This window comes from Colius striatus, chromosome 9 (assembly GCF_028858725.1).
Source record: "Colius striatus isolate bColStr4 chromosome 9, bColStr4.1.hap1, whole genome shotgun sequence".
NCBI classification, from domain to species: domain Eukaryota; kingdom Metazoa; phylum Chordata; class Aves; order Coliiformes; family Coliidae; genus Colius; species Colius striatus.
Window position 1 is genome coordinate 8,987,264 of NC_084767.1, and position 24,922 is coordinate 9,012,185.

At 41.7% G+C, this 24,922-nt stretch overlaps 1 protein-coding gene across 1 annotated transcript in view; it reads left to right on the forward strand.

Annotated features, from left to right (window-relative positions):
- Positions 1 to 24,922, forward strand: part of WWC1 (WW and C2 domain containing 1) — a 70,945-nt gene that overhangs the window by 10,343 nt on the left and 35,680 nt on the right. The window contains exon 2 of the mRNA XM_062002974.1: positions 23,752 to 23,861. Within this exon, the coding sequence (XP_061858958.1) occupies positions 23,752 to 23,861 (110 nt within the window). The remainder of the gene's footprint in view (positions 1 to 23,751; positions 23,862 to 24,922) is intronic.

A 24,922-nucleotide genomic window follows, 5' to 3' on the forward strand; every position in this document is an offset into this window, starting at 1 on the left:
CCCATGGCTTTCTGTGGCACCAAGGTTTTGCAAGATATCTTGGGCTTTCTAGCTTTCCTGGTTTTTTGTTTTTAGAATTTGAACGTAGAAGCTTCCAGATTTAACTTTAACCTGTCAAATATCAACGTGATATCTTTTCTGTTTAGATGGTGTACAATTCTGAATAAAGGTAGATATATTGTCATATGCCATCTGACATAACGTTAGTTATTTATAGACTGTTATATGACATTGCTAGTTTCTAGTGGTACTGACTCACTAGTAATTCAGTTTAGGTGGTATCTGCCATCAAGGTCTTTGTTTGATGCTAGGGGAAGTATAACTTGGATGTAGTACGTTCGTAAAGCACATGTTGTTTGATTGCCTGATCTCTTATACTCCTTGGGCACTACTCCTCACTTCCTTTTTAAGATTTCTTTTTAGGAGAAGAATGTTTGTGTGGAAAGGGAGGGGTATGTCACTGAGGAACCACTTGCAGAAAATTTGCATGGATAAAAATCTCAGTTTGCGAAGACAAGTTTGCAACTAAACTGGTCAGTCCTCCACTCAGGCTTGTTTTCACACATCCTTTGTAAATGCCACTCTTATCCCTAAAGCAAATGTTCTCTGAGTTTTCTCATCTCTATTCTCTATTTGTCCAGGAGTCTGTAGCTATTACACCATAGTGCTTCCTGGTTTATTTTCTATCTGCTTTTCAGACACAGGCACTGTCAGTTTTAGATCGTATTTCTGACAGGTTGTGTTGCATCTTCAGTAGCTTAGATATGCTAGTGGTCCTTTCTAGGAGGGGTCACTAAAGGCTTCAAGTCAGGCGCTGTGCGTGGTTCTTCCTTCCCATTGGGAAAAGATCCCTTGATTATTGGAGAAAGACATGACTGCAGCTGAACATGAGGCAGTTCACAGACTGGTTTAGACATGTCACCAGGCAGTGACTGTTTGGGGGCAAGAGGACTTGGTCTTGTATCAGGCCATGTCCCATCATGTGTCTGTGGGTTCTGCCAGAGCATTTGTGCTCACTACTACAAGGCAGCAAGGTGGGGGGGTGCTCCTGTTTTCTGAACAGAGCCAAGTGACACCAGGTCCTTGAAAGAGGAAAGCAGCAGGTACAGTTACTGCTGGATGGTTAGGGTTTTGCTGTGTGGTAACAAAAAGGTGAACAATCCAAGTGGTAATTGACAACTGTAATTATTCTGCTTGGAAATCTGCTTGTGACACTTGTGATGGAATGCTGCGTGTTGGTGTGTCTTTGCAATCAGATTTACTACAGAATGCAGTTGCAGTGAAATAACCTAAACTAAATCATTTTAACAGTTATCCTTAAAGGCATTATTGTATGAATTCCCTGGAGTAGTTGGACAGATGTGTGTGGCAGCGCGTCTCTGAGTGACAGTTGTACCTCTTAACAAATCTATTGTTAAAGACAGGCTGAAATGCTGCTTTGATCCATCTGCTTTGTGATGAGCCTGGATACCTGATGACAGGTGTGGGGAATAATGGAGTTTTTTCAGTATTAATGAAGGATTTTACAATGTTTTGTATTTTCCTGTTGCTTCCTAGATGCTTATGGAGGGTCTGCTTCCCCTTAGCTAATATCTTTGCAAGCAAAGGCAAGCTGTTGACTGGCCATTTCATGCCTTTGTGTTCTCAGCTATGATGCTCAGAGCAGTCTTTCCAGTGCCTGTTGCTTCTTTCTCACAAGCTGTAGAACACTTTCTTAGTTCTCTTATGGCCATGCTTACAGGGTCTTTAAAGCCTTGCATAAAGTAAGCATTTTGCCTGGCAGGAGAAAGAAATTTACAGTTTAAAAGGAAAAAATAGCACGAAATACACTGTAGATAATAGATTCCAAAAATGCAAATTTGTTTAAGCAACTCCTTAAAAAGAAGGGAGGGAGGAAGGAATTGAAGATTAAAACCTGTGTTTATATACATGTAGAAGCTGGAGGCAAAGCAATCCATTCATAAATATACAATAGGATTTATGTCATGGTGAGAAGTGCTACATGCATATTCATGTGTAATTTGCAAATCCTTTAGCGATTAAATACTTTAGTCCAAACTCGAGAACTAAATAACCTTCTTGTTGAAATGAGATGGCCAAAGACTCTAATGCTTCTCCAGTGGAGGGGAAAGGCTGGGTGGTGTAATAGATCTGATACTCTGATTTTCACTCTATTAAAAGATTTTTGGTGTGCTTTGAGCATTATTTTATTAGGATAATCAGGAAGTCTTGAACAAAACGTGAAGTAGAGACTTGCAGGAAATGTTGTAAAGCTTATCATGCAAAGAAAAGCAAATAGACTTGGAAACTGGTTAGGATGTTTTTCTCAACTGATTTTAATGTCAAATACCTTTGTCTAAGCTTTCATATGCTGTAGGTAAGCAAGGAGGATGATGAGCAATAGAGCTTGGAGTGAGGATTTGTCAAAGAAGTAACCTTTTTAAAAGTGAATTGCCTTGAAAGGATGTAGCCTCACTTCTTCATATAACACTAAGAAAAGGAATACGAATACATTGTTGCTGATGCTTTTTGTTTTCAAAAGCTTCCAAGTATTATAGGCTATGTATACACCATCCAACATAATGGATGGGCCAAAATACTGCTGTAGTGTAACTGTTTCCTGCAGCTTTAAGTGCTAGGGCTGATGAGTGCTCTGTGACCATGCAGTCTGAGTAGGGTGGAATGATTTTACTGTTTATCTTGTCCTTCCTTCATCTACCTAAAGGATGCTCTGCAAATGGGACAGCAACTGACAGGCATCCTACCAAAACAACAGAAATCAGCATCTGCCTCTAATGCTACTGTGATAAATATAAAGTTGGAACTTGTCATACAATTGTATTCTACTCTGGGCCCACCCTCACCTTTCTCAGGATCACTTCAGAGCTGGAAGTAGCAGGCCTATGTCCTTTCTAGGTTCTGCAGCTGTTTAGCTTGCTCAGCAGTCTGGTGGCCAGGTAGCACTGGTCTTCTGTGGTGATAGGTGTTTCTGTATTGCTATGGTCAGTTACAAACCGACCTTGTGGGTTTTTTGGATTAAGGTTCTGCTTGGTTCTTAAAACTGGGCCCATGCATGGTCAGTTACCTGAAGCTAAGTTCTTGGTTTACCAATGGGAAAGCTGAGGCTTATTCTTGCATATGGACCATCACAAAGTGCTGCTTGTGCTCTTTCCTGATGGCTTGTTTGAAGTCCTTCATTTGTGTAGCTTTATAAGCTCTTCTTTGCACATTAGCTTTGCTTTGAGAAGAATGTAAAGTACATTCATGCTGAATGGGGAAAGCCAGCAAAGTTTTCATATTTTTTCCTCTTTGGAAGTGGTGTTAACTGATTTAACATTCCTGACTCCTGTTTTGTAACAGCCTCCTTTTGGGATGCTTTGATTCAACTGAACAAGAAAACAGGGCAATGCACTCAATTCACTAAGGACTGTATATGCATTTTTTTCCTGGCTGGCACAGGTGTAACAAACTGCCCTTTAGTCCTGCTTACTTGTTTTTCTCATTTGATCCCAGATAGGTTCTGCTCCTTGATGATCTGAGAAGAGCCCTGGATTCCCTGTTGGTGTCATGTCTTGTGATCAGGGAGGCCTGCACAGAGGCAATGTCTATTTGGTGCTTGGGGGCTCTGCTGTACTTGAGTTGATTTGAAATTGTTTTCAGATAACTATGCAAATTTGTTGCTTTTACAATGAACACAGAGAATTTATCTGCCATGACAGGGCATCAGTGTATCTTGAGTGGGTAGCTAGTCACATAAGAGGATGAAAGTGCAGCGCTGGGTACTTGAATATTAATGAGATAAACCCAGTCCCTCTTAAACTGAACCCTGAGTGGATGACCTCTTGGGTTTTATGTGGTGGATGTTTGGTCCATCAAACAATTCAGATACAGACGGGGGAATGGCTGACTTTCAAGACATGATGTTTGATGAACTGTGAGGCTTTGTGAACTGGTTTTATGGCAATATTGTGTATTGGATGTTAAAGGGGAAAAATAAAAGGGATAAATTATTAACAAACCTCACCTTTTAAATGAGTGCTGCTCAGATGGAGACTGAATGGGGTGTGAATTTGACTTCCCCCAACCATTTTTGTAATCATAAGAGATTGTTTCTGGATCCATCTCACAGTGCAGTGAACCATTGCTTACAGTATTGTAACCATGTGTAGATTCTTTGGTGGAAGAGTTAAAAACTTTTCCCCTAGAGCTTGGTTGTGTCTGGAGGGCCTCATTTAATCTTGCCTTCTGGTGCTGCTGGAGGTCTGGCTGTGGGCCTAAGCACAAACCCCACTGGCAGGGCTGGAGCAGCCTGAGGAGTGACTGTGGAAGTGGGCTGTTCCTTCAGCCCCAGTGCCCCTCTGTTTTCTCGCTAAGCTAGCTGGCACACAAAAAACTTCTCTTTCTCTGGGCACAATTTCTGCTGCTGCAGAAAGCTGAAGTGTCCCAAGGACTGTCTTTTACAGCAGTGACCTTCCTGCAGAACGTGGTTCCCTGAAAGTTGTGGCTTGCTCCTGAGCTGCAGTGGGTGCAGTTGTGCTTGCCTGGCACTGCAGGTGGTAAGTGTGGCTTCACTTGCAGTTTGTCTTTCAAAGCAGACAGCTTAAATATCAGATTGATGCTTTCTCAGGGCTGTGGGCTGTAATTCCATCTGCTGTGACACTGTAGAGGTGACACCTAAAAAGGTAGGTGCTTCTTTCTGGATGTCCTCCCTTGTATCTTCTGCATGCATAACTGGGCCACCGTTTTACCTGCATGTTGGCCTTGTCAGCATGTGGCTGCTCAGGACCCTGGCAAAATGCTCTGAAATGAAGTTAAAGAGAATTTCAATGTCATACTTCATTCATCCCAAGCACTGCAGCTTCTGCAGCATTGCTGTCCTTTGTCTTCTCTGGTCTGGAATAGTAGAAGCATTTCTGCATGCCAATTTATTTGGCAATTATTAGAAGGACATTGAATCAAGGATATTGTTAAAGGAAAGGAGAGGAGGAGTGTTCAAAAACCTGTACCAGTAAAGTCTATCTTTTTAATAGTTCTGCAGATTGATCACTGATTTTTGAACCTGATAGCAATTGGGTTCTCTGGATCAATCTGTAGGTTATCTTAAAGATTTTAGCAAAGGCAACAGGAATATTTTGTCTGGCAGAGAGTTTGAGCTTGGTCTTTGTGGATGAGCTGAACTGTGGATAATGATTTATTTAGCTGAGCTGATAGCAGTAAATTAATATACATTTTGAGAATTCTGCATTGATGGTGTAGGTAGAAATGATGATTTGGGTAGAAATGAAGAAAATGAATACAGTGAAACTGTTTGCTGGAAAAAATACTGGCATGGGAGTTGCATATCATTCAGGTGCTGACAGTGAAGTAGTACTCAGTTAAGCAGCAAATTTCAAACCTGTAAGGTCTCATGATAGCTTGGTTAAAACCAGCTGTATAATGCTGTAAGGCCCAATGTCAGATCCAGCTTTGACTTAGAGTGATGGAAACAAGTAGCAGAGATATTTTAGGTAATTGCCTTAAGCAACAGTGATAGTTGTGTTCTGACAGCTTCAGTAAGTTAGAAACAAGCTACAGATGAGACTAGATCGGGCAACTGATAGTTTGCACAGTGCCCAGAATAATTTGGTTGGAGAGCAGCACACATGAGGTGTGTGGAGTGTCCTCCTTGGTGTCTGTCCTGAGCTCCCTTAAAAGGGATGTGTGTACACACGGAGCTCTGGTTCTGATAACACTTCCCACCTCCCCGGCTGCTTTAGTTTTGCCTGAAGTATCTTGCTCGAAATACCAGATTTCACTGACTTAAAATGAGGTTTTACTCATTCAGCTGCTTCTTATCGTTTGGCAGCTATAAAGGCTGTGAAAATTGGTAGCTATGGAGTAAAAATGTTGATGAGGAGTCTCTGAAAAAAATATTATTTCGCACTGGAAAAAAAACCCAACTAAAAAAAATTCCACAACCCAGTTTTTTCTTCCTTTTGTGTGAGTGAAAGGGAGATACGACTGAGGTAAGCTGGATGTGGATGTCTTTCTACCAATGTCAGCCATACAGCATTTAGATTGTGTGTAGAGAAGGTTGTCTCTGAAGTGATTTGTTTTTCACAACTTTGCTCTTAATTTCAAGGAAAGGTGCTGTTTAAGGTAACTGGAGATGAGAGCTACTTCCATGTATAGAGGGACATCCTGTTCTGGAATGTGACATCTCTGGACGTGTGAGCATCTCCTTAAGAAAGTGTTAGGTTGGAAATCCAGTGGTAGTGGTTAAAATAGTCAGTTTCCTTAGTACTTTCTTATGTGAGCAAGGTGGATGTGTAAAAGAGCTGAACACGGCGACTGAACTGCTAATTACTTTGGCTCTTAAGCATAACTTTCTGGAAAGTAATGCTACCTCTTGTCCCATTCCTCCTGGAAAGACACGGTGTGCTCTGACTGATGTCCCTGGCATTTCATGCCCCTCAAGAAGATTTCAGGAGAGAGATGTCTTGTGCCTTAAAGCACCTGCACGTCCTGTTACTTGTTTGTTAGGTTGCCGTACAAGGAGAACATAGGACTATCTACACCATCTTCTTTTCCTGGTTATATACCTTGTGGTGAAAGTCGAGAGAGAAGATAGCCTCTTACACGTGAGGTGCTGGGGCTTCATATGACGTAAAGATATGATCTCTTACTGTACTTTGCTAAGATTGTGTGGTCTCTACTAGATTTTAAAGAGCTTATTTTGACCAATTCATGAAACTCTTACAGAGTTGATGCCTTCTGCTGCTTCCTCTGAATTGCTGGGAAGAGAAATGCATGAAATTAGAGGTGCTTTGGCTGGACTCATTACAGAGCCCCTAAATAATGTTTTGTGCCTTATGCACCAAATGCTTAAAATCCATCTATTTTGGAGTTCCTATTAAATGATCAGGCTAAATGGAAAGGAACAGAAAGTAAAAATGGAAAACCTGGTGCTGAGTACCTCTCTTTGTAAGTGTAGCATCGAGTATATGATTCCTTAGGATAGGACTTTCCATGGGATAGAGTCATGCCATGGGGATGAAACCAATCAAATTGGGGAGGGTAGAGCTCACCTGCAGACCGTGTTGGATATTTCAGGATGTGGGAAATTGAAGTAAAATCCTCAGCAGAGAAAATTATTTCAAAAAGAAGAAATGCAAAAAAACCCCATCATTTAACCCATGAAAATGTAGCTATTCCTCTCAGTTTTCATACAAAAAGCACACCAATGCATTGTTAATGAGTACAGGAATAAAAGGAGAAGTGGACTGAAGCGCTGAGCACAGGTAGATCTACACAGCCCTATGGTTTTGTGCTGGGTGTCACAGGCATCTGCCTGTGGTGCTCTGGGGATAGCTGCTGCATTGCAGTTGAGCTGCATTAAATCAGGGGGAGCAAAACTGGGCAATAGTAAATGAAGCCAACATGATTGAAGGGAAGAAACCCACAAGGTTATCTGTCTAACAAACACCTAGGATGGGAATCTCCATCTGGTATGGGCTTGGCCATTGAGGGAGGAGTGGCTGCTGCCATAGGAACCGAAGTCTCTGCCTGCAACAGCCAGGACCCTTATGCCAGGATTAAACCCGGGACAGCCGCATTTTGGCAGGCAGCGCTGCCGGCTCCCATGTTGAGCTCTTTATCTTCACAACCCATCACCTGCACTGCAGCATTTTCCTCACTAACATCACTCTTACAGCTTCAGAATGTGGCTTAGATGTTGTGCCATACTCTGGTTTCAGTTACTCAGAGTGGTAAAAAAAGGAATAAGGATTTTAAACATGGTTGGGGGAGCAAGATGTGCAACTGGGGGTTGTGTGCAGCCAGTCAGATTCTCACAGGGCTCAGCTTTGTATTCGGATGTGCTGGCTGATGAGCTGCAGACATTCCAGATACTTGTGTTGGGTTTGGCTGTATCCAGGCACGAACTCACAAAGAGCAAGATGCGTGCAGTGAAGTATAAATCCCATCCTCTAATGACTCAAAGCACTGTTGTGTGCGCATACATGCTTAACAGATTGTATAATTAGCTGGCTTTGTAAGCAGGCAGCATGTGTGATTCTTCAGTAGTTATCTAGAAATCTTATGTGGTATGAGGAGTGTCTGCAGGTCCTTAACCTTGTTGTATCTATGCAGTGATGACTGTTGGGTGGAGAGGGGGCTTCATCCCCTGTGCCTGGAGAAAGGGGCTTCCCAGGCCCTTCAGCTCTGCTTTTCCTCTCAGCCCTGGGCTGGCAGGCAGCTCTTCCCCCTTGGCTGCTGCTGCTGGGCTGGTTTGGCTGGCAGCTCTGTGGGTGTGGGGACAAGGTGGCAGGGGCTGTCCCTGATGGCAGCTTCTACACAAGTGCCCTTGAAGATTGATTCACCAGATCGTGTAGCCACTTGCTTTAGTGTGCACAAAAAGAGTTACAACCAGAGAGAGCCCTTCTCTTAGCCTCTGAGTCCGATTAATCTGCAACCTGTTTTTATACAAAATGTTAATTTCAGTTACGTTAATCCTGGAGGTAACAAGCCTCATTGCAGAGTTATCCTGACCCTGCAGCACAGGTGGTGCTGGGTGTGCTGGTGAAGCAGCTGCTGCTGCAGTGCTGTGCCTGCTTGCTCTTGGGGGAGAGAAGTTGCTAACCCCAGGGAGCTGGCTGTGGGCAAGTAGGAAGGCTGGGGTTTACTACTGCAGAGGAATGCGACAGGTTGTGCCGGTGTCCGGGAGACACGGAGGGTGGGAACACACACCAAGGCCCAGGGCTGCATGCTTGGGATTTCACTGGAGCTGGGGAGGAGCCGGCAGGGAAGTGAAGATGACCTTGAAAATCCTTATCGAGATGAAAAGGTGCAGTCAGCGAGCACATTCCTGCGGCAGCTGGGCTGCACACGGTGTGCCGCCGGCCGTGCTGACAACAAGCATGCGGCTCCGCGGCAGCTCCAAAGCAGCTTCCCAGCAGATCGCTGGCAAAGTCGGTGGCCATCAGGCCCCTGGCTGGGCTGAGCTGGCCTCACCTGGGGGTGTGTATAAATCTAAGGGAGCAGCTTCTAAGTTGTCTGTTTCCATGCGCTTCATTTATAAGTAGTAATGGAGGCAGAAGCAAGGCAAAGTCTGGCAGCTGGAGAAGATGGGCCACTCGAGAGGACCAATTTTAATTATCCATGGCAGATGAAGCTCATCTACAAGTTCGGTGCCCAGAAATCTGGTGAGCAGCCAGATAGCTCATCACAACCAGCAAAGGGGGTTGCACTTTTCCCCAGTGCTGCCTCTGTTCCTGACACTCCTCTGTTGCTGGCATGCGATCGGCTGCCGAGTCCTGCTAACCCAACTGTGAATTCACTTGGCAGAAGAGTCTGGGTACTCTTTGGTTCTGTTACTGAATGGAAGTGGGTTATGGGAGGGCTTGGTGGGTGTGATGAGAGAGAGCAGAGATGCTGAACTGGGAAGAGAAGTAAGGAGAGGGTGTGTAGGGTGGAAGATGACCGAGATCCTATTTGTTGGGAGCATCAAACCATTAGCCTGGCTCAGTTGCTGACGTCTCTGTGCTGTGGATCTGACATGATTCTCTCTTCCTCCCCTATGCTAGCACATGTACTTGCAAAGCCACATGCCGATTCAGGTTAAGAAACGGTATTGCCTGGAAACTGATCCTTTTTAAAAATGCTTTTTGAGTGCATTTAATCCTGATTGTGTCCCAGGAAAATGTCACAGTACAGATAAAGCAACCGTTTCTTTCTCCAAGGCTGTATGAACTTTCTCTTGTGCTGTGGGTTTTTCTTGTTAGAGGAATTTACGTGTTTCTCAGTGCCTTTTAGACAATTCCCTTCTAAATGCTTAGCTTGCAGCATTTGGGTAAAAATCTTGTCTAGCGTATCAAATTCAGATCATTTTCAGTTTTAGAGAATCTAGATGTATGCTAGGGATTTGGATGTGCACTAATCATCCTGGGAGGTCTGTTTTTAGCTACTGTGAAATGGTGTGGCCTTTGCTTAGGAAGATGGAGTTTGGCTTGCTCTGGCTGTCCAGGGCAATTCATTTGCTCTAGGATGTCAAGGCTTGTCTCCCAGTTGAATGAGCTGAATGGACTTGTTGAGGAGTGCAATGGGTAGTCTTTCATCACCTCTGATGTTCTTGTGACAGTAGCATTACATCCCATTGAGTGGTGGAGGTGTCAGGATTGGTAGGCTGGAATGTGCTGCATCTAGTTGCATTAAGGAGAACATGTTGCATGTCCACAGCCTACTCCTGGGCAAATGGTACATACACACCATTTCTCTCTAAAGCAGTGGACTTACTAGCCAGCTTCTTTGTTGGTCTGAACTTGATCCCATAACCCCAGCTTTTGTTTGCCATGATACTTGATTAAGGTTAATGTTGCATCTTTGTTTTCTTTTCTTCTTTGGAGTTATTCAGCTTGTAAGGCTGGAATGAAATGCAGCATGTTCTGCTGTGATTCACCTCCTCCACTTCTTAAGCACAGAACAACTAGTATGGTGGTACAGATGCTGGTGTCTCTGGTATGAGCCAGAAGCTTAGATGAGAGTACAGAACCTTTAGGAAAGTGAAGCTAACTTTTTTTTTTGTCAGGCTGTCACTATGAATCTTGAAGCCATTAGAAATGAAATTATAACCACCAGGCATTTGGTTACCATGAAAATTGAGGGGAATGGATCATTAAACACCCAGCTCACCTGTTTCCAGTGCAGAGCTTGTAATCTGGCTTTCTGCGAAGTGAATTGCCTGCAGGACCACAAGCTTTTGCTCTCTCCTTGACTCAGCAGAATACCAGTTGTCTACTCACAAGGACCTGTATCTCAGTAACTTATCATGGATATAGAAGATCTTTTGAGTTCTCATTAGCTTTGTGACTTCCAGTGGTGAATGGACAATACTGTTGAGATGAAACCTTCCTGTACTATCTCATCAATGCCAGTAATGTCAGCACCAAACCCAGAGTTTAGTCTTCAGTGGGCTACTCTGATTTTCATCTTGCTTTGGAAAAAGTTGCAATCTTTTTACTTACAGGGAGTGCTGTAAATCTGGCTTTTTTTTTTAATGCACAAGAAGGCTGCTATTTTTTCTACCAAAGTTTGAAGGCATTGCTGGCAAAGTTGTAAGAGCAAGAGTCTAACTACAAAGAAAGACTAATTTGATAACAGTTTGCCAAATTGGCTGAAAGCAACGACAGTATGCTAAGATCGTTGACAATTGATTCCTTTTATCTAGACTATTTCTCTTATGACAAATATTTTTGAACTTTGTTTTATTGCTTTCAAGGAGATTTAGAGTAATTGACTTAACTTTGCTGTCAGGAGTTGATAACCCTCAAAGGTCCAAAACGAGTATTGCACATGAGCTCTATGAGGAAGAAGTAGCAATCAAAAAGACCCAAACTAAAGGGACTTTAGGCACCTTCACCAGAATATATTAAAAAGAAGACAACTGTTCCTTTGGAGTGAGATTCCTGTGCTCTTTTCTCATAGACTGAAGTAAAACAGTAGCTAAATATTAATAGTAAGGCTATGTGAGGTGTGTCTCTGACACATACCTAGACCATGAGGTGTGAGCAGCAGTGATGAAGTGGTGCCTATGCTGAGTCTTTGCTTAGTGGAAAGAAATGCTGTGCATTTTGAACTGAGGAATAACTAAAAAGCTTTTGATAACCTGGTACCTATATAAAGGTGTGATACTTTAAAAAGAAAAACTAAACCAAACTATGATAGGCATTAGGTAGAAACTTAGTTGACTGCCTCAGGCCAAAACATACAGCAGCCTCCTCCTGTCCATGAGGCCTTTACAGTAAAATAACTGTCAGTTATCCCATGGCAAAAAATGACATTTTCACATACACATACATTCATGTTTAAAGATGGCACCAGACTTTTGTGGCAACCAGTTAAAATTTGTGATCAGGATATCATTTACTACTTGTACTTCAGCTGCAGAGCCCTTCTGCTTATGTCCTCTTTGAACAATTGATACCATTTGCCTCTATGAGCTTTTGTTTGTAGAGATCCTCAGATAATACTCCCTGCAATAATGTTTGAGTTTTAAATGGTCTTGGGAAATGAATTTTTCAGAAGGAGTTTTCCCTTGACTTCTGAAACATTCGGTATTGCTTCTGGTATCTGTCTCATTGTCAAAAATTGAGTAAAGTGTTCCTCCTGATCAGGAGATAAGGCCACTCAGTATAATGAAACTGTTGGTGATTTAAGAGTTATTGGCCTCTAGTGTCATGCACTAATCTAGAATGCTTTAGGAAAACTCATTTATTTTTCCTGTGCCTGTGTAACCATGTGTAAATACAACGATGCTTGTATATTTGACCCTGCCCATCATAAAATGCATGTTTGTCCTGAACCTGCAGAAGGCTTTCACCTTGGTGGGACTTTTCTCAAGTCTTGAAATTAGACAGTACCAAAACCATAGTCCTTCTTCCAGTTTGATCTGAGCTGTAGTTTCCAAGTCTTTGAGCAGATGGACTGTTTTCTTTCTCCCTGAGTGAAGTGCTGGGCATTGCAGATCTTCAGCAGGCTGCTTGTGCCACTTTGGACCTTGCAGAAGAACTACAAGCTATGTAAGATAAATGGGGAAGGGGAATGCAAAGAGCAAGTGGTCTAACTTCTGTGTTAACATAAATTTGTTGGCAAAATATATTGATGGATCATTAAAAATAAGCAATGTTCCTAAGAGTAAATCAGTTAAACCCACTTGATACAAATCTCACTTTTGCTGTCCTCAAGTGAGAGAGCAAACTTGGACAGTTGTTGATTTGTATTGACTCCCTTGCAATGTGTGAAGTACTGAGCAATGTGTGAAGTACTGAGCTATGTTTTGGACTTTGTACAGTTCTGTCTATAAATGCACTTTGGAATAATTTTGTGTCTTAACTAAGTAGTAAATCAAGGTTTTGTTACTTTGGATGACAAAGGTACTAAACCTTAGAGCTTAATATTCCTTATCTTCTAACTCTTTACATCTCCTGAGTCTTTATTCTCCTGAGGTTTTTCTAGACATCTGTTCTTGTTTTGACATTTCTGTTTGTGTTTATACAGTATGACTTTTCAGGAACTGAGGAGGCATTGTGGTCAACACTAATAGCAACATTAGTAGATAGTAAAGCTGATAGTGTGAATTCCAGGTGCTTGTATGCTTCAGCAATCACTGAATCCATGAACTGAGTGCTGTGAGGCCTATGCCTTTTCTTTCTCAGAGAAGAAGTAAGGTGCCATACCTTTGTTTCCAAAGGCTGTCTTCAGTGCAGACCTACGAGACTGAGTCTGTTGAAATGCTTTTGATTTGCCCCTCTTGAAGAATATTACATGGATTACAGTTTACAGGGCAATGTTTATGCTTAAGTACAGTATCTTGCATTCACAGTTGCATTGTAAGTAGAAGGATTTTTGCTGTTTTACATTCTCCACTGCTCCAAGATCAATTTGACCAGTCATCTCCTCTTGTTCTTACAGACGGTCTGAAATATTCCTGTTCATACCTGGTACTGCTGAGTCTACACAGCATTGAAGGAGCACTTGTTCTCCTGTGACTGCACTTAGGCCTCTTTGTGGTTTGCCTGAATTGGTACCTTCCTGTGTGTAGCTGGGTTCAACTCTGTCTGGACAAGATATCCAAGCTGGGAGGAAGTGTGAAATGATGTTTCTAGATCTGATCTAGGCACTGCATGAAAGCTGAGTGTCTGCAGCTGATCTGTCCTAGGGCAAGAAGAAGAGGAGGCTTTTGTGATGGCCTGCTGCCTGCCTAGACTGTTCTGCAAGTGATGCTGAACAAAGAGCCTGCAAATGTTGCAGTTTGGGATCAGGAACATCAAGAAGCTATGTAACTCAGTAAGGATGTTTACAATGCAGGAACAGCAAGCAGGCTTTAGTCCTGCTAAAGCTGCTGTACGGAATGATTGCTTAGCCCAGTGCTAGCAGGAGGTGAACCAGGGAGAGCAGCACAAGAACTGTGTGTGTGTGTGTAAAACCAGCCTCCTATGCTTTCCTTGCTCCTTTGTAAATACTCTTCTGTGCTAACAATGCTTGGTTTCTACACTAGTAGACTAGGAAGCCTAGATGGACTCATGATGCCATCCTAGAGTTGTCTGTTTTGCCATTTCAAATGCCCTGTGACTCAAAGGCATTAGAGCTGACAGTGCTGCAGGAGGTATTTGCTGTCATACTGCTCTTTCTCACAATAGAGGTAGAATGTACTGGTAAGAAATACAGCAACATGCATTGCTTCTCAAACAATTAAGATTTTTAATCACCTTACATGATGTGAAAGTTCAGTGCCTGATGAAGTCTGATTGTGGGGCGAGCCACGAATCTGTTCCTCTTCATAGACGTGTGGTCAGCCCAGTGCTGGCCCTGCTGCCACCACCTGCCCCTGCGTGCCACCATCCAGGGCATAACATGTTCCTGAACGCTGAGGTACAACAGTTGTTTAATATTTACATCAGTGCCAAAATCTCAAATATTTATTTTGTTCTGACAGTAGCTGTTGATTCTGTGTTATAGGAGCTGCATTAGAGAAGGGGGGAGTCTGTCTTATACACCTCTTTATCTTGAGGCATCTTGCCAATGTAAACTGCTGCCACCCACACTATAGGCAGCCTTTCAGAGAAGTAGGAGTGCAGGCTGTAAGAACAGAGACAAGCCTTCCAGTTCATAATCTCCCAAATATGTCAAGAAACTAGTCTAACTACTCTGTCTGGATGTTTGGTAAACAATTTACCCCTTACTGACAAGTGATCAGTCTCTTTCTTTGAGAACAGTCAAACCTTCTAAGTGAAAAGAGCACTGACTTGGTTTTAGTTAATTTATTCAGGCTGTGCAAGGGGCAAGGAGGCTTCTCATCCTATAAGAACTAAAGACAAACTTAAAAAAAACTCCTCTGCTATTTAAAGCCAAAGATATTTGAATTACATGGTTAAATTCCAACTCTTGCATGCTTTTCATTTAGTAGCGTTGTACTGTTCTCATCAAGTTTGTACCTTACTCTTTTATATCTTTTCTGCTTAATGAGTTCAGGAAAGCATGCAGGATATGCAGGCTGGCAGGCAAGTTAATGTTGTGAGAAGCCTCAACTCCCATTTCCTGACATTTCAACCTTGAACTATCCCAGGAATTTTGCATTTGAGTGATTAAGAAGGTATGACTGACCTCTTGCCTCTCCCCTGCTAGCAGAACCGGTTTGTTATTCTCTGGGAATGATCTAAAATCTCTAAGTGTTTTTTGATAGTCTTCTCCTCACAAATAACTTAGTAGTTCTTTGCTTACAGGGGTAAATGATCTGTACTGAAAAGAAATACTTGGGCAAACAAACTGTCACTGTGTGCAAAGTAGAGATTGTAAACGTGCAAGCCTCTTCACAAGTAGATAGAACAAGCAAACAGTTGTTAGACTGACTAAACTTGTGCTAGGCGTGCTCATTGTGGCTAATGGGGTGGTAAATTGGGTGTTATGTATCTCAACGCTTCCATGAATGTGTTTCAGTAATAGAAATGTGTTATTAAATGTATAAATGTGTTTGAAATGCTGGAAATACAGGCTCTTGTCTGGCTTCAGATGTCTTTGGTGTCTCCTGATCTGCTTTGTGTAGCATCTACTTGGGCAGCACATGACTAATTTCTGTAGAAAAAGAACAATCTGGATGTTGCCTGCTGATGTGAAGGGATGCCTCAATTGGCAAATTACATACGACTCAAGATCACCTTATTGAGGTCTTGAGTGTCATTCTCTTGTCTTGACCAAAAAACAGTAGAGGACATCACTGAGTTTCTTGAGTGTCAACAAAACTGTTTAAATTTGCAGTAGCTTAAAAAAATAAGCTCAGAGGATAGATATTGGGCTTGCTTATCCCAGAGGTGAGCCAATGCATGGAGCATCAGGAGCAAGGAGGAGATGCAAGGTGAAAGAGATCATTAGGAGGCTGAGAAGATGCTTAATAACCATGGCAACAAAGAAAGCCACTTCTGAAAAGAAAACAGCTCTGCTATCTGAGTTACTTGAGATGTGCTGGTTTTTTAGAGTGTTGCTATTGGTGATGATTATGTTGTAGTTTAAGATATCTAGTTTACAGCAACAACTTCAAATAATCTTTTTCTCAGAGTAGACCCCATTTTAACTCTAAGGCATATAGTTCTGTTCCTGGTTATCCTTTATCACAGCAGGACCAGGCTGTAATGCTGGACACACATACAGTGATTGAAATGACATTTGGGTAACTATAAGTTTAGAGTGACTGTGCCTTTGTGTGGGTATTGGAATAATGTCTGGCTTCCAAAACTTTGAAATGTTGTATTTGATCCCTTATCAGACTCCTTGGGGCATAGTTAAGCTTCTCAAACTTGTGATCACTTCTTAAAGGTTTCTTCTTATTACCTGGAAAGCACTTTCCCGTTCATAATTCTTACTTGCTTATGGTGGGCCTGAATTACTCGTTTCTGCTCTCCTCAGTGTGGAAGTCTCCCTTTCTAAACTTACTGCAGTTGCTGAGGTTTTGGTGCAATTGAGGGTGCTGTTGGGCCCAGAGCTGCCTGTTTTGTCACTGCTGAGGATACTGGCTGTTAGAGATGAACTGTTCTCATCACATTTTCCCTGAATTGCAGTTGGAGTGGGAATCGGAATCATAGAATGGTTGGGGTTGGAAGGCACCTTTAGAGATCATCTGGTCCAACCTCCCTGCAGAAGCAGAGTCACCTAGATCATGTCGCAAATCCAAGGGAGCATTTTGTTGTGTCCAGGTATGTGGTGACAGGGCAAAGAAACCTTTGCCAGCATGATGTGAAAAGAAGGCCTCTTTGCTGCCACACCTTCAGCCTCCAAAGGCAGCTCTCCCTACAGTGAGAGAAGATGCTCCCAGGGAAAATAGTTACTATAGTGATGAATAGCCCTGGTGTGTTTAAGGACTGGATCACCAGGTTGAGTAATAAATGTGTAGGAGTCTATTTTTAAAAGCTTTCATGAGGAGAAGATTGCTGTAGTCCTAGAAAAATTGTCTGCAAAGTGATAGGTTTTTCAGTGCCGAAGTTTAAAAATAATCGTCTGTCTTGAGAATGGGATGACCTCATTAAAAACAAAGAAGCTTGTATGTCATTGTGTTGAGCCTCCTGGCAGTGATTCTTGTAGCAGCCTTCTGAGTTATAGCAGGAGCTCTACCCATTAACAGGTTCCTCAAAACTCAGGCTCACTGGTATATAGCTCCCCCAGTGTTGCAGCTGGGATCGAGGAGGTTCTCTCTGTCCTGATCTGTGTAGCACATCCTGGCACATAATGAGTGGTGAGTTTTCCTCAAATGAGAAATGAAGAAATGCAATGTAAAAAAGAAAACAAAACAAAAACACCCCAACAAAAGAGCGAGTAGAAGCCAATGAAACTAAAGCCTGACTACAAGCTTCTCCCACAAAATGGTGGGTTTAAAAACTGTTTGGTTTTGTAAGAGAAATGGTATGAGTGAAAATACCTGCCAGAACTCATAATTTTGTTGTCTTGCTTGATTTCCTGCCCAGAAAACACCTATGCTCCTCACTTCCTATTTACCTGTGAATACAGGAGGGAAGGGGAGAAAGGAATGGAGCTGTTAGGTTTTAGTGGCTAATGCTGTAGCTCTAAGAGAAGCTGATATGAAGGTCCTGAGTGATCCAGGTGTTACCTTTGTTCCTTATCCGGTGAGCTGCTGCTATCAGTACAGTAAACTGTAGGAAATCCCCTGGTTTGTAGTTTCACCCATACAGAGTCAGGAAGGCTTCTATGTAAGACTGTGACCTGTACAGACTGATTAAAAGGAGACTGTGCTGTTGGAATGGCTTTACTATGTTCTGGGGGTTTTAAGAACTCTGCAAACATGGGTGTTACATGGGTTTATGTACAGCAAAGAAATTTGGCAATGCTTTAGTCGATGCTTAATGTCTTGGTGACCCAAGCACACAGTTTGCTGTCTGCACCCATACATATGTACACGCATATACTCACAGCCATGAGCTTAACAAACTGTGTGTGGGCTTGCTACATTGTTGTAGGCCACCCATTGACACCAAACTCTAATAATTACAAAAATAACCTTTCTTGTTTTAAGAAGTTCAGAACTACTTTGTTACCTTTGTAGTATTAACTCTAGACTTGTGAAGTGACACAGTTCACCCATCTCCTGCTCCCGTCGGGAACCTCTGATCTTACAGCCATGTTTCACAAACCTTCTGTCAATCAAAAACTTGTTATACAAGGATTATTTGCCTTCAGTTTCCTGTGTAATGAGGTTTTTGATTGACAACAATGGTGTTAAAGACTATAGAAAGGCTTTCTGAATGTGAGATGAGCAAGTTTCCATTTAATAGTGTTTGCACATGATAACATTGGCTTCCAGTTCTATCTGTAAAGAAGCTGAAGATGATAGATCAAAAAAAAGAAATATAGAAACCTTCTCATTTAAAAACAATGTGACTTATAAACTAGAGCTAGGAAACTAACTTTCTGTTTCCTGTTCTGAGAGTGGGATTTGAACATCATTTACTGTGCAAATACTTGAGCTACTGGAGGCAAACATTTTGCAAAGATGGAAGAGTCTTGGTACATTCACTGTCTGATGGGTAGACAGTAGCTTTACACTCTGCCTGCCCCTGCCTGAACAGTAAGATACTGCCTGATACTGCCTGAGCAGTAAGATACTCCTCAGGTTAGGAAGCTGGGTGATGCTGTTATGTTTTTCCTCTGTTACCAAGATGAGTTTCTCAAACAGTGTCCTTGATGTGCAGTGTGTGGGGATTGCTGAGGGTACCTCTTTCCCAGGTGTTCTAATGACCAGTTGCACTTGCTCAGTGAAGTTTGCATCTCTTGAATTAAATCAAATGAAAAAAAGAACATATTGAAACCTCAGAAGATATGGTGAGAAATTATAGATCCGTGTCAATGTGCCATCTTCAAAATACTGAATGTTAAATGTTCTCAAAAATGACCGTGATTAAACTTAGCTAATGGAGGAAGGGCAGTCACAGGTAGAATGAACATGATACAGGTGCATTGATATGAGATGAACATGTGGTTAACTTTTGGTGAACTATGAAGTCCAGAGTTGAGGCTGTGATTTATAATTAACTTCTCTAGCTTAGGCTGGTTTCTCTTTTAGGAACTCCACATCAAGTTTAGTCTCCAGCTTGGAAGCAGATGAAGCACTTCAGGAATAGTTCTGGACTGATTGATGCTCTGAAGGGTGTTGGAGCAAAGCAAGCGTGACTGGAAGATGCAAACTCATGTATCTCCAAGTGTTGTCACCTTTAACTAGGCCAGTTTGGGTTTAATAAAAAAATGCTATACCTACAGACTTTCACTTTTCCCCCATGGTTCCCTTTGCGACTGGAGATCAGAGGTCAGTCAGGATTTTCTCAATTTTTGGATGCACTGCTGTCTTTTGAAAGCTGGAGGAATATATCTGGAGACTTCCCTAAAAGAGGAGGGTAAGGAATGCATAAACCATTTTATAGGCTTCCTTCCTTAGTTGTAAGCATGGTGGGTGAAAGAGGTCCATTTTTTGATTGCTGCTATGAGTTTAGCTAGAGGGAGAACCTATTATATGATAATATGGCTTGACTGAGTCAGTGAGATTTTTTTTTTCCAAGGCTGCTAGGAAGCTGTGTGAATTGCACAAGACATGTTGCAAAAGAAATAGCTCTGCAAATGTACCCTAGCTTTAACTTCCCAAGTGCAGAAACAGTTATGTTCTATGCAGAAATAATACACTAACTGAATCATGTCCTGCTGTAAGGAAAACCTTACCTTTTTGCCTGTTTAGTCTGCCATGCTGCATTGTGAGTGTGCTTAGGGAGATGCTTGATTTTTGGACCCCTTCTGGAAAATTTGGGTTTGTTTCAGTCTTTGTACCAATCCCCAAAATTGTATCTTAAACCAAGGAAATAATCTCCTTTTTCTTCTTAAGCTTTATTTGTAGTCTGGCTATAGAACATACTGGATGTCTTTCATCTGTAATTGTAGCATTGCTTCTTTGATTTGTGCCAATTTTTCCCGCAACAGCAAGGAAAAGGAGTTTAGAAGAGCAAGTAATTTGGTTATGAAGCTGCAGTTATTTGGGGAAATGGCTATATGACATATGTTGTCTGTAATAAATGGAATTACTCTCTTAATTCTAAAACTAATTACTCTTGTGTTTGCTAGTTGAATGACAGATTTGTCCTTTAATGAATACTTACTCCTCTATACAAATAGGGTAGTGGCAAGCTTGTGGTCAACCAGGGAAGAGGACAGCACTTAGTCTGTGCGTGGTGGTGGGTGCTTCTTGTGAGATATGCGGAAAATATGAATCTCAAAGGTGAAATTAGTGTCTGCTTCTGAGCTTTAGTAACTGGCAAGTATCCAGTTGGCTTGTGTCATTACTGTAGCAGACTGACCCTACCTTGCTTTTTCTCTCCTCTTTCAAAAAGTCCCAACTGGAAGAACTGAGTGGATGTAGTTCATGCATTGCACATCATATGGAAAATAGGAATAAGCATCTTTCAGTTGCTTGGTCCTGGTTTCCTATTGAGTCTAATAGTTCCTGAGCATATGTAGAAGGAATTCATCTGCTTCTAGCAAAAAAAGAAATTGACAAAAACTGATCAGAAGCTTTGAGTTTGGTATGAAACTTTGAAGCATTGGAGTTGGCACTACAGTGCCATTCCTTGATGAAAGTAGTCCCAACTCAGTGCAGCTCAACACTGTTTTAAAAGGAAAAAAACCCCAAGTTTTATTTGAATCTTAGATGTGATTCCTGAGCAGAATTCTGCTGCAGAAAACTCTACTCAATGTGTAATACAAATTAAGCTACTGAGATACGTTTTATACCTGCAGTACCCTGTCACCTAATACACTTTTAAGCATGGGTTTAATTGCTGCTCCATATTGAGGGATGTTTGCTTGTATCACTCACCAAAAATATTGAACACTCTAACTGGGACGTGGGAAATGGGTAGTTTCTGGTTGAATCATCTGTAGAACTGAATGGACCCTGGTATGCAAGGTTGGAAACTATGCAAACCCAAGATGAAATTACACCTCTTCTTACCAAGCTGTCCATGTAAGTAACAAAACAGCAATGACAAAAGCAAATCACAACAATATTTGGAGTGTTACTAATTAAAGGATCCACTGAAGAAGACAGCTTGGACTTCATATGGCCTAGATGGCAAACTCTACCCCTGTTGACTTTAAATGTGTTTTAACAGATGAATACTAACTTTTCTCCTTTCCCATATTCCAGATAATATTTATAAGCATTACATCAAGACTTTATTGTAAACTAGATGCATTTTTTAGTACAATATTTGACTGCAGAAGAACAATGTCATGCTTATTAGGGCAATCGAGTAATTACTACAAAGTAAGTCCTCAGCAGTTAGGCTGAAGTATCATCAAGCTGGTTTTCCTCATATATGAAGTTGAAAACAGCCCCTAGACAGCTTTTAACAATCATCTTGATTCTCAAGTTGCAAGAAAATAAGCAGAGACCAGTTCTCATGATCAAACTGGTTTTGATCTCTTGAAAATTCATGACTGTCCTGAAGACACTGAGATTTTTCTGTGGTTGTTTTGATGGGTTTGCAGGAAAAGGCACTCTCAAGAGCACCCTGATGTCTGAGTGGCAGGAGGATATTGAGACTTCTGTCATGCCAGGGCAGTGTGAACTGCCTTCCCCATTATCTCTTCTGTCACCCCAGCATATCTGTTCCTCTAGGGGATGGGAGTTCAGTGTTCATAGTTCAGTGTTCACTATTGCTTCCTCATTCTTTACCTGTCCTGCTTCCATAAGAACTGTCAACATTAAATAAAAATCAGATGCTGTTTTCCAAGAGATGGAAGTGCCAGCCGTAGTGTTCAAGTTAAAATTGCCAACACGTTTGCAACAGCACTTTCATCTGTTATCTCCAGAGAGTTGCTCATATCTGACCTTGCTCTGCATTTTTACACTTGTGCATTTTGGTCTTGATCAACTCTGAGCAGCACACACTGGGAACTTTAACAGAGAAAATAGCTTGATCCATAGGGAAAAATGTGGGATAACAGGAGTATTGAGATTCAAGATTCTATCTTATTTTCAGGTAATCTGTATTTTCTATACAAACATGCTTTTTGGTCTAGATAGATTAAAAACAGTAAAAATAAACCTTTCGGTGAAACCTTGTTAAAGTTTCACCGTTCTATCTTATGATGCTCTTGAGGGTTTTTTTTGCACTGCAGAGCTTTACAAGAAATTGAAAATTTCTGAGAAAGCAGGGATTCAAGCAGTGCTTCAGATGGCAGAGGCAGTGTGCTGGAAGTGAAATGCAGGGAAGCAGAGAGCTTAGTGTCTTATATGGCTTTCACAGAAATGTTCCCACATCTTTCTTCCACTGTACCAGAATTCCAGGTCACATTTGAGGGGGGGAATTATGTTAGTCATTAAATGTTGGTTTTTATGTTGAACTTCTTATATTTGGAGGCTTTTTCCTAAAATTCCCCTTTACACCAATGAGTGACTGCAAGATGTTAATATGGGGCAACGAGTGTCTCCAGATGAAGTATGCTCAAGTGTACTCGAAACTCATTAAACTCTTTAGCTAACTACCAGTCCTGCTGAATTACCTTTGGATATGAAAGACTTTCTGCAAACCTGTTCAATCAAGTGGGTGGAAAATTTGCTTTTTTTAACCACCTTACCTTCCTGTGATATGTGGTTTGTATGTGACAGTTCAGTACAGCTCTGTGGCTGCTTTTTGACCCAGTTATTCTTACTATGTACAGCATAACTGCTAGGGAGAGACTGTGGTTTGGTTTACAGTGTGTCCTGTGCTGTCTGCCCAAAGGGCTCTCCTAGTGAGTCCAACTCATGGGCCTCAACACAAATTCAGGGCCCTCCTTCCAGACAAGCCATGTGTAGTGCCTTGGGGCTGTGTGATAGACCAAATAGTATTGTGCTTTTGCCAGCTGGATATGAGATACCTGCAAGCTTAATTCTTTCCTGGCTTGTGCCTCCCTGCAGTGGTAGGATTGGTGAGTAGTTTTGTTGGTGCAAGCTGAACCTCATTAGCTCAGAGTCAAAGGAAGGAAGGGGAATGGTTTCGGTGACGAAAATCTGTGGGATTCCTCAAGGAGTGGTTACTTTAAGCTTTGTTTTTAGCCCTACAAGCCTTCAGACTGTTGCTGGATGTAATGTCTAATAGAAAAACTCATCAGAGCAGTATTGCAGAAATACTTCCTCATTTGGACAGAGTGGGTTACACATTTTTTTGTGATACTGAGAAACTAATCTAGTTTGTCATTAATGAAACAGAACATATTGCAATGCAAATGAGCAGAGTTGCATGACAAGTGGTCCCACAGTCCTCAGCACTTGCTATTGATTGTGCAGTCTTAATTATTCATGCTATGCAAATTACATTTCTCATCTTGCTCCTTCTTGTCTACATATTTTTGATACAGGACTTGCCTGCAAACAGTCTTGTTCTTTCACTTGAGAGACAAGGATTGTTTCTGGCAAAGTTCTTACTGTTCCTTTGTTGAGTGAATACTGGCTGAGCCAGGCAAGGCTCGAGAGCTTTGTCAGAATTAATTCATCTTGCTGTAAGTTTGGATGAAGAAAGAGAAGAGTTTGTGGAGTATTATTTGATAAGAACAAAAGCTTTGAAAATAGTTTGCAACTTCCTTTGTTTTCTAAACTGAAGCCCTTGTGGTACTTGCTTTCTGGGTAGTTGTTTGGAGTAGATGTGGGAGTGTTCTTTTATTCATCCTAAATATTATTTTGCATTTCAGGTATACTAAGCCACTAACCTTTGCAGACTGCATTAGTGATGAATTGCCATTAGGATGGGAAGAAGCTTATGACCCTCAGGTTGGAGTTTATTACATAGACCACAACACCAGTAAGTGACATGTTACTGTATTTGTGCAGAGTGATTGTTTTGTGCCTGTGTTAAAATATACTGAACGTAAAACCACAGAGTAGTGAACCAAAGCAATGTCTCATGAAATCACAGACTGACCTTCCTCATTGTGCAAGTTACTTCCCTCTCTAAAACAGGAGCTTGAGAGCTTTTGATTTGCAGTCCTTGAATCAGCAGTCATGTTCAAGCTAATGCCATGGACACAGCTCTGTAAAGATTTGGCTCTGCTGAGGAGTCTGGCTAGGTAGCAACGATCTGGAGTTTGTTCTTAGCCTGGAATTTGTCCTTGTGGCAAGACCATCGGAAACAGTACAAAGGTCTTGTGTTGATTCCCCTGGCAAGGATTAACTGAATGACTGCATGAGCTCCCTTTGCTGCAAGAGTTTGCACAGACTTTACTTGAGAGGAAACTCTTCTTCTCAAGTAGATTTGAGACATCCTTAGAGGTGTGCAAGTTGGAGAAGAGCTAAGCTCAGACTTGCAATGCCTTTATTCTAAATCCTCTAACTAAACCACTGCTTGTTGTCTTTGAATGGCTTGATAAGATCAAAGGTGTTAAGCTTTATATGCTCATGTGAAACATAAAAAACCCACAGAATTTGATATATCATTTACAGATGTTGTTAGGAAATATGCATTGGGTTGTGCTAGAACAAATCCCCTGAAAAGAAGTAATGAAATAAATCAGTGACTTTGGTTCTCTTTACAGAACAGCTCCAATTGCAGTCCAGAAGGTCATGGCAGAACTGTGCCCAGGCCCTTTGGGGGTGCTTTTAACTCATGCAAAGAGAAAAACTTTTAAAAGACAGAGTTGGAAGTTGTTTGCTTATTTGTTTTTTGTTGGATTAGTTTATTTGAAATCTGCTTGTAGGTCTTCAGCTGCTAACTTCAGCTTTTTTTCAGGAAGATACAAGATCTTTTTTCAATTAAAATGTGGAAGTGCTTTGTTTTTTTTCTTGACTATCTTCACACCCTTTCCCTCCTTCAGAAAAGCCACATTTTGACCTGTCCTGAGGCTGCAGCTCTATCTATCTATTGAC